This window comes from Erpetoichthys calabaricus, chromosome 8 (genome assembly GCF_900747795.2).
Source record: "Erpetoichthys calabaricus chromosome 8, fErpCal1.3, whole genome shotgun sequence".
Classification (NCBI taxonomy): Eukaryota; Metazoa; Chordata; class Cladistia; order Polypteriformes; family Polypteridae; genus Erpetoichthys; species Erpetoichthys calabaricus.
The window spans coordinates 133197835-133208669 of record NC_041401.2 but is presented as its reverse complement, the minus strand read 5'-3'; the positions used below and the strand labels follow the sequence as shown (position 1 = coordinate 133208669).

General features: G+C 36.6%; 1 protein-coding gene across 1 annotated transcript in view; it reads left to right on the top strand.

Annotated features, from left to right (window-relative positions):
• LOC114656081 (calglandulin) overlaps positions 1-10835 on the top strand; it is a 79669-nt gene that overhangs the window by 39846 nt on the left and 28988 nt on the right. Inside the window, exon 3 of the mRNA XM_051931410.1 lies at positions 1339-1483. Coding sequence (XP_051787370.1) covers positions 1339-1483 — 145 coding nt within the window. The remainder of the gene's footprint in view (positions 1-1338; positions 1484-10835) is intronic.

Genomic DNA, 10835 nt, shown 5'->3' with positions numbered 1-10835 from the left:
TTACATAACCTCTTTAACATACTACTTCTCCGCTGCGAAGCGCGGGTATTTTGCTAGTATATATATATATGTGTGTGTGTATGTATGTATGTATGTGTGTATATATATATACGTATGTGTATGTATGTATGTGTATATGTATATATGTATGTGTGTGTATGTATGTGTGTATATGTATGTGTATATATATGTTGATATGTGTATATATATGTATATGTAGATATGTGTATATGTAGATATATATGTATATGTAGATATGTGTATATGTAGATATGTATATATATATGTATATATGTTTATGTATATATATGTTTACATAACCTCTTTAACACACTACTTCTCTGCTGCGAAGCGCGGGTATTTTGCTAGTAGTAACAATAAGAGCAACTCACTACTCAGAACGGTTGCACTCAGATTCAAACTGGCGACCTCTTGATTATGAGACAGCAGTTCTTACTGCAGCACCACCCGAGCTGTCGTGTCAATGTTGTACCCCGAACAGATTTCTTTTACTACAGTTATATTATTGAAAAAAAGTGCACTTGTTTTGTTACTCTTGTACCTTTTACAAAAGTGTTTCTTTGATATTTGGATTTAAGTCTTCACGCATTATACACTTCATGTCTACATTTGGACAGTTATTACTAAAATGAAAAATGTTTCTTTTTTAGTTATGTGTTCCACGATTCCTGCCTCGCATTTCATCCTATATTTACACAGATCACTGTAGACATGCAACACACATGAAATATACAGTATATATTCCAAATGGCAATATATTATTTATTCTGTACAACTCCAGGCACCTCACATGCAGGTAAGGAGCCTTGGCTTTAGCTGGGAGAACTTTGGGTGTATGGGATAGCAGTCTGCTTGCTGCTTGTGCTGATCGACACATTTACAGTACAAAACAAAAAATGCTGATGGCGATGTGTGAAGGAATTTAAGGTGGGCTGGTATTACAAGTTTTTTCATAGGATTCAGGTATTGTAGTGTTAAAAATGACACATGATGCTGTTTTGGAGGAACTAAGTGAGCTTAGTTGGGCTGTTCTTGTGTAATTTTTTTAAATGCTCTGTTGATCTAATATCAATGTGTGTCCCTTCTTGCACACTGCTTTATATTCTGTCTGAAAGTCAGCTTTAAGTCTCAAAACATTTAAAATGTTCCATTAACAAATCATTAGCCTTAAACTATGACACATTTAATGTTACTGTTCTGAGGTGATATGCAAGTAACAATTCCAATGTGTTATGCACTCTATATACTATATACACGTCAATAATTTTGAACTGATCTAAATGTTTGGTAAATTATTTTTTTTCTTTGTCAATGCAGGCAAGGGAACATTTAGCTGTGATAGCTTCCTGGAACTCATGGCATTATATCATGAGAGAGCAAAAAACCAAGATGCAGAACTTCGTGCAGCATTCAAAGTGTTTGACAAGGAAAGCAAAGGCTATATTGACTGGGACACTCTCAAGTAGGGGCACAATATTCTTCATTTAAAATTAACTAGGTTTAGCATGTGTGTTTCTATTCCATCTTTTGTTTTCATTTAACAAAGCTACATTTAATCCTTAACAAAATGAAACCTATTAAACATAATTATTTGCATATACTTAACAGGGAAATTTTCCTTTGAAGCTTCCAAGCTTAGCACATCTAGTCAATTTTTAAATTTTCTTGCATGCATCTATTACGCTTTTTGCATATTTAAAAAATTAAGTTTACAGTATTTTATCAGTATGTTTTTGTTTATAATATCAATGTTCATTATTATTTGACTATAGCTGCACTCTGTATTTGTAGACCAAATTAAGAATAATTTCAGATGTTTTTTATTTGTTAAAGCATTGAAAACAAAATAATGGTGCTCACGCTGACACCTGGTGGAATCTTCTGGATTTACTTAAAGTACGTGCGCAAGTATAGACAGTACACTGCTTGCGTAGCAGCAGTGTTCTCAAGCTCACGAGTCTCGTAGCACTAAGTCTGTCCCCAGCCTTACACTATGATTAAGATTAGGGTTGTAGGAGGGTTTTCTGACTCAGAGGGTGTTTCATGACTGACATTGTAGGCGTTTTGTCTTGTTGGTGGGCATTACATGACCTACATCATTCTTACTTTGGGCTGCAGTTAAACACATCTCTGTGAAAAAAGCAAGCAGAAACACAGTCTCATCTCACATCTTTGGAAGAAGTGAGCCTTCATGTGGTAGAGCTGGAATATGAGTTGATGACACCCAATATGTAGTCTGAATTAAATTTACTGCTCCTTAAAAAGCAGAGTTTGAGATTCACCTTAACAAAATAAACTGGTCACACTAATAATCCTAATTTCTGATCTTTTCTCTAGAACCTCTAACGCTCCACTCACAGAGGTTAATTCTTACCTACACAAATTATATCTCTCCGCTGTTTTTTGGAAGCAGTTGCCTCCTCCCTGCCTGCAAATGACAAACAGTGCTATTCCCTCTTTCAAATTGAAGTCTGCTATGATCACACTCCTGTTAAAGCAGGGAATAGATCCTATAGACTGCTCCAAGTATTACACCATTTTATTGATAAATTCTGAGGCTAAAGAACTGGCAGAACTCTTTGCCAGATATCTTCAACGGGCTATTTTAAGTTCATCTATGCTGATTTTATACTGATTTCATACACTTCCATCATACAGCAGACAATATGAGATGACTACTGCATATTTTTGATGTAGCCCCCCACTTTATCTCAACCAGCAATTATTCTCTCACTTGATGCTGAGAAAACTTTCAGTCATATGAACTGGAATTTTCCCTGGCAGCTAATGAACATTATGGGTTCTGGTGATAAATTTATTAATATGATTAAATCTTTATACTCTTCCCCCACAGCAGTAATCCTCAATAATTCAAATATATCTTGTCCTTTTAAGATATTCAAGGGTACTAGGCCGGGCTGTTCACTTTCTCTGTTTCTTATGTTCTTGCTCTTCAGTCCTTAGCCATCTCCGTTCAGTCAGTCAGTTCGGTCAGTTCCTTTAAACATCTCGGTATTGATATCTTTCCCTTACTAGAGAGCACCGTAAAATCAAATTATTATCGAATCTTTATAGAGGTTTTACTTCTATTCTACTCTTCTGTCCATTTATCATTCCGTACCTGACTAGCAATCATTAAAATGAAAAGGTTTGAAATTTGGCATCGTAGTTTGCTACACTTTGAGGATGTGGCACAGGGTCAGAAAGCAACTTGGCCAGTGCACTCACTTGTCATTCACATACCCCTATTTTCCACAGTTCAGCTCTATACATTGGAGGCAGCCCTATATTTTTCCTACCTTGGATGCAACAGAATGTTTTTGATAACACTGAGCTCTGGATCTTTTAGTCACTTAGGTCCATTTATAATATTCCCTCTGCCTCTTTTTTCTTTGGTTTATAACTCAAATCTGTTTTAAGGTGACTGGTGTACTACTATTCTTTCCACCTCCTCTCCACCTTCTCTGTAACTTCCTTCACTCTTTTTCACTCACCAAGAAGTTGGTGGTTGCCCTGTATGCAATTCTTTGTAAGGCATTCTATGGGCCCATACCTATAATTTCAATCTGGCAGGCAATATTTCCTATGTCCCATCTGTCTCATGGAAATAATTTTTAAAATATATATTTTTTCTGCTAAGAACCCAAACTATCAGCATACTTAGTTCAAATATGTACACTTTAAATATGAGCACTTTAAATTCAATTAGATTAATGGAGTAGATGTTACCCAGTCCAATAGGAAAATCTCTTTGTTTTTGTCAAGTTCTGAAAAAATTCTTAAAAGATTGTGCTAGAGAACAATTAGTAATTTTCAGTTTGAGAAAATTTAGGACATTAATTTTGAAGTAAATTGTAGATGGTGGATTGAAATTCTTACACTTAGGCATGATAATTCTTTGTGCAAGTAATGTGGAATAAAATATAACAACTCATTTTTCAGAGCACACATTTATCCTTTTTTATATTACTCCAAATATTCAAATACTGCTGCTAAAGTGTTGTGAATGATTTTAAATAAATGGCTATCCAAGAAATAATTATTTTGCCCATAATTGTTTACAGGATATTCTCAGATCATGTGGCCTAGCGATGCATGTGCGTGATGAAATTGATTACAAGTTGGATCTTGCCCTAAGTACATTTTAGACAAATTTACATAAAATATATGTGAGCAGTGAACAATTTTGAAGTTTTTTTCCTTGGATCATTAACGATTGAGTTCCTAAAGTTTTTATGGAGTCGGAGATGTAGTGTGATGGTGTAAAATCTTCTTACATTTACTAACCAGTGTCATTTGCATACTAAACAATATCTCATTAAGGATGGATATAGGTGGAAAAAAAAGGAAATTTTGTAGGCTGTATTTGTGAACTTTCTAATTTGTTTATAAAAAAAAACACGAATTAAATTTCGAACATAATAGGTCAAAAGAAACAAATACATTATCAGTATACAGATCTCTAGATACTATAGCGATTCCTATAGATTAAATACAGCAGTTGTTGAACAGGGCTGAAATAGGTGGTTGTCGTGTAGTGGTGCATTTTTTTTATTTTATCATGATGCTGCCCACTTCCTCACCCCATAACGCCACTGCCACCATGCTTCACTTTAGCAAAGGTATTATGTAGTTGATTATAAGTTCTGGTCTTGGCTAAGCATAGTGTTTGGATTTCTGCCTAAAGAATTCAGTTTTTGTGTCATCAGACCAGAAAATCTTTTTCCTCATGCTCTCAGAGGAAGCCTTCATATACCAGGTCTATATATGGTGCAGTACAAATTAAAACTATTGCAAATGATTGATCACAGCATCATGCTCTCAAAGCAAGCACAAGTCGTTATTTCTTTTGTAATTCTAAACAAATTCCATTAATGGATGAAAGTCTTTGATGGTCTGGGTCAGCTCTGTGTTCCATGCTGCATTCAGGAGCCTGTTGAACCTGAACCATTGATAGTCATGTACCAAGATTAGCTGTGCAAATGAGGACACACACATGCTGTAAGGAGTACGTGAAGAAAGTGTCTATTGCTTTTATTACAGTCCTTCAAAATAAATCAAACAGTGTTTAAAAATTGCAGTGATTCAAATCTTCAATAAATGGATAATCCATAAAATCCAAACTGCTGAAGTGGGCGTTAAAATCAATTCAATACATATTCCATAAAACCGAGATTAAAACCACAGGCAGTTCCTTTAAGAACGTGAGCCCTAGTGCTTCCTTCTAAAAGCCTATGTCTTCTCGGCTTACCCTCTACCGATCCCACAGCACAAGGAAACGTCCTACCAACAGGTGCAGTCAACCATTTATTCCTGGCTTAGGTTCCCATTTCCAGCCCTTAGGCATCCCTGACATGCTGCGCTGAGGCGCACACCCATCTCCCACCACCAGTCCTTCGCTTTCCATAGGACACACAGCATAACAGGCCACTACTACTCTCCTCCAATGATCAATAGGAACACCCCTCTTCAGCCCCAGGCTCCTTGCCCTGAGGTTTGTCTCTGAGCACCGGCCTTTCGTTCCTCCGCACTGGCTTTCTTTTCCTGCTCCTGCCATTCACTCTTTCTTTCTTTTCTTTCATTTCAACCTCTGTTCTCTCTTTGTTGTTCTCATTTGTTCTTTTCTCTTTTTTTCTGTCCCATTTTCTCTTTATATGGCTTGATTGGGCACAGGTGCAATGCACCACTACCTCTGAGGCACAAGTGTGGCACCTGACTGATCCACTCCCCTTGCACGTGAGTGTGTGACCAGCCAAGCGCTGTGGTCAACCCTGGAGAGAAAGATGCTGGTGCACATTTGCAGACATTTCAAGCCTTTACACTCTCAGTTGCAATTATTTATTTAAAATCTACACAATGCCATGCCACTTATCATGGTCTTGATAATGAAAGCTTTTTTTGCCTTGAAATTGTAGCATGATTTTGATGGTACTAGAGGTGTAACTGTAACCATGACAGCACGTCTTTCTCTCTCTCTTACTCTTTCTCTGCTCTAGTGTTTCCTCCTCCTCACACTTTTTTTGTGTTCCTTTACATACCTCCCTGTAATCTCTTGCATTCTTGAGAACCATTTATAAAGTGCCATCCTTTTTCTATTAAAAAAAACCATAATAAACAAAAACAAAAATACCACAACCAAAAGAACTAATATGAGGGCAAATAATACTACTGACCTTTCTAATTTACATCACTAAGAAGATGATATCGACTGTGGTGAGATCACACCAACAATAACAAAGCAAACAAAGTACAAAAAGAAGCAGAAAATGTTAAAACTAAAATCATAAACTATATCCATGAATTCTCACAGTATAGCTTAAGAATAGCCTCCTTGTACACCGCACAGTCTGTCATAAAACCTTAGAGAAAAGTTCCCTGTATTTATATACATACCAGGACAAGAAACAACATTGGTAAATCTTTAAGTGAGAAATCTTAAGTGTAAAAAATTAATAGATTCATTCAGGCTAGGGTTCATTTAACAAGAGAGAGAGAAGAACAATGTATGGTCAAGATCTTTGAATAAGATAACTGTCCAACAAAGTCTTTTGAAGTTTCTGATGAGTTTTTCAAAACAATATGGGTCTGTAAACAGGTTGTCTGTATCAGTCCTCATATCTGGACATAAAACTCTTGTCTCTGTTCAAACCATGTTGTAATGTATTTAATTTTAGCATGAGTTTACCTTCCCATTCTTTTCACTCTTGCTGTGTTTTGAAGTTGCCCATAAGCACTGTGACTTTAAAGTCCCTCTCACAGTGTCCATGGCTGTTGAAGTGAGCCACTACAGGAACATCTGTGTTGCCACGTTTAATGTGGAACCTGTGTAAATTCATTCTCTGGCAGAATGTTTGTCCAGTTTCTTCCACATAGAGTGTAGTGTCAGGACATTTCATGCAGAGAATTAGGTAGACCACATTAGATGATCTGCAGGAAAATGATCCCTTTATGTGATGTTCTAGTCGGCAGTGTGATATAACTATATGGTCTGTATTATAAATGTGGGCACATGTTTTACATCTTTTCTGTAGGCAGGGAGGTGTGCCATTTTCTGTTGGTTCACTTAGGGAGCTTCGGAAAATTAGTTGCTGAAGGTTTGGTGGTTATCTGTATGCCAGGAGGGGAGGTTCAGGAAATACATTTTTCAGTGTTTGGTCGTTGTTTAGCATTGGCTGAAGTTCTTTTATAATTTTTCGAAGTGCTTCAAGATGTTGAAATGCAGATGCATGTACTGAATCACATATGCGCACAATCCCACATATTAAATCACATATATACATAGTGGTTTTACAGTAGATACATACACATGAAAAGAAAACAGACTGTTTGTTCTGGCATTGGTATAAATTGTCGGTAATGCAGTATCTGTGAAAGTGTGAGTGAGCCGCCTTCCACCTCTGTGCTTTTCACTCTCCATAGCTGCTGATGTAAATAACAAGTATACAATAAATGCTTGGAGAAGGATGACCATAAACGATCAGCTTGAATGAACAAGGCAATAAACAGTCTTTATAAATCAATGATTTATTTGCAGAAAATAGAAAATTACAATGAAAGCTCAAAAGAGACCCAAAGAAGATGCGTAAAAGGTAATCCAAAGCAAAGTCCCAATACACAGTCCTGTAATCAGAAGCCTTGAAAACAGGCAAGAAATTGACCCAAAAACAATAAATCCAAACAGAAAAAGCAAAACGTAGAAAACTCCAACAAATGAAGAATGATTCTTCATCCTTGGCCTTCTCAGCTCATTTATATAGCCAAGTGTAGTCCATGAGTGGTTATGTCAGGTTTGTCCCACCTCTTGTGGCACAAACAACAAACAACATGGAGTGTAAAAACAGTTAAAGGGAAAATACACAATTATAAACATAACATAAAACATGCAAAAGTAAGACATATAATAACTCAAAAATAACTAAAACAACAATACAATACATAAGCACATGTAATACCACAACATAAAATAATTTAATGCTGTATGCCAAGAATTTATTTATTTTTACATTCAATGAAGCTGTAGTAGGTTTTGGGGGGTAGGGCAGTAGGGGTTTGCTATCAGGATCCCGTGTCAATGGGCCATTATCAAAAACTAAAGAATTCATAAGCCACTTGGCATAGCCTTGGCAGTTACAGTACTGAAAAAATGCATGGCGTTTCTAGTGTTAAAAACATGAATCACTACAAAGTAAAATATTTGTTACCGCTGTATAATGGGTTATTTGCTCTGTAACAGACTATTCATCCAAGCTATTGTGAGGAGTAAGACCCAGGAACAGCCTGAGTTTATGCTTGTTTCCTGGGTTTTTGTGTTGATATGTTTGCTTAATATATTGTCTTAGACTTGAGAGGGAGAGTTGGATGGGATTATTGTTTTTGTAATAGGTTCTGTTGTTCTTTCTCTGCCTTTTTAACTGCATGCTCACTCACACTATTCCTGAAAATACATTTATGCCCCATACATAAAAAATTGCAGGTAATTTGATCACAGAAAACACCCCAAATTTCAGACAGTTACTGAATTCAGTAATGCATTCAAAATCCCAAAAGAATGCTAGTAAAGATGGGAATGGAGGAAGTTATTATTTACTTATTTTAAACTAATCTACGGTTAAGTGAAGCAGGAAATACCGTGGATGACTGTATTTTTGTATATGACACATAAATAGTAACCCCCCTCCCCCACTTTTAACTGATGCTTCTCAATAGACTGCTTTTGACTAGTTTTGATCAGCAAATTTTGCCAAAATGTTTTTCACAGCAAAGTTGCAAGTGGCCTTGCTCATTGACTTTTTTCTGAAAATTCACCATGTGGCCAGCTTAGACCAACTTTTTTCCCCAGTGCCCCATGATGATTTGAGAGGCCAGTGTATTTGCACAGAGTAGCAGAAGCCATCTTGGAGGGGGATCTCACTACCCAATTTGCGCTACCTGCCTAATTTGCGTTGCACATATATATAACTTTCATGCATGTGTACTGCATTGTATGCATACTCTGCCTCACACTTTTCTGTCATGCCTGCTCTGCTTTGCACATGCATGAATAATTGTGGCATATACACGCATGCGTGATGTCACTACACAATCGATATGAAGGGTGTATTTGATGACCATAATGAGAATATTATGAAAATACTTCATTCTTCTGCATAGACTCATTGTACATTTTGTCTTCACTGCTAGATAAAGCATGTTATGTTCCTTGCTATGAGCGCAAAATTGAATAGTGAAAGGAACAGCCACCTGAGTTTATAAAGCTTATTATGCCTTGCATTATAGACTCTGTGGGTAGTTAGTCACATTGATAGGAGCTCGGGAGTTGCAGATAGAGATAAATAACACAGTTTGGAGTCGGCCAGTTGATTTCAATAGTGTGCTTCTGGTTTTTCCTGGTCAATGCAGTGCTACCAATAATTTAAGTACTGGAAGATATCCTAAAACCAAACAATGAAAATCGTCTCTGACACTGCAGGGTTGGTGCTGTTGGCTAGCATACATCTCACATTTTTTTTCCTTCTTCTTTACACTTTAAGTTTGAAAAAGATGTTCAGGCAGAAAGTCCAGGTTTGAGAACAACTGTCATTGGACAAGGTCACCTCTTCTTTTCTGTGAGTCCAAAAGCCACACAGTGAGTTAGCTGCTAAGTAATTTACTATTGCTCAGATGATAAATGACTCGATTACAAGGCCACACACAGACCAACATTATAAAGTGATATGTTGCACTGCTACAACATAAAAAAAAGTTAGGAAATGTATGCATGGCACTATATTCAAATGCGTTCAATGGCTGTGCAGGCACTGTATAGCTCAATGGAATTAGCTCAGTAGGTCACTTCTAGAACCATGTCAATCCATTTCAGGGTTGCCGGAGCCTAAGACTATGATTTTTTTCATAATTAAGTTAACCTTATGGTGGAGTTAGTGAAGTCTTCTGGGACTCAGAGCCATGAGATTGAGCCAGTAGTGAAAAACATTTTTCCCTAGGTTTCCTGGAAATAGCCAAAACTTTCTTGTCAGTCAGTAGGTCAATTTGGAATATGTGGCTTTACATATATACATTTTTTAAATAAATAATTAATAAAACGGCATAAAACCTATAGTGATTGTAGCTTCTGTTATCCATCCATCTTCCAAACTTCCTTATCCAGGGCAGGCTTGCAGATCAGCTAGAAACCTATATTAGCAATCATATGGTGCAAGGCAGAGACAACATCTGGACAGGATGCTAGTCTATCACAGGGAGAACACATACACACCCACCTACACATGCACTAGGACCAATTTAGCAAAAGCAACTCCTCTAACCTGCATTTGTTTCGACTGTGTGAGGAAACAGGAGCACCAAGAGGAAACCTGTACAGACAAGTGGTGAACATGAAAACTTCATGCAAGGAACACCCAGGACACAAATCCTGGTCTCTTTACTGCAAGGCACAACCACTGTGCCACCATGCCGCCCAATTTCTGTTACAGAATATTCAGATTTATAACATCAAACTTTTAAGGTAATTAATGTATGATTCCATACATAGTGTTGGAAGATTATTGATTTTTCTAGCTAGTAAGACAAGTTAAAACTTATCTTTAATTCTGTCTGCAGAAGTTGACAATTTTAATGCATTTATATTCATATTTACCTGTATATCTCTCCAAAAGTATAAGTGTATATGACCAAAAGTTTTCAGAAACTTCATTTTACTCTTATAAGTTTAGTTGTCCCTTTAACAGTCATACAATAAAAGCTTCTAAATGTAAAAAGTTTCCCAAATCAAATTTATCGCTACTTTCCATTTATAGTAAAATCAGAAATAATAC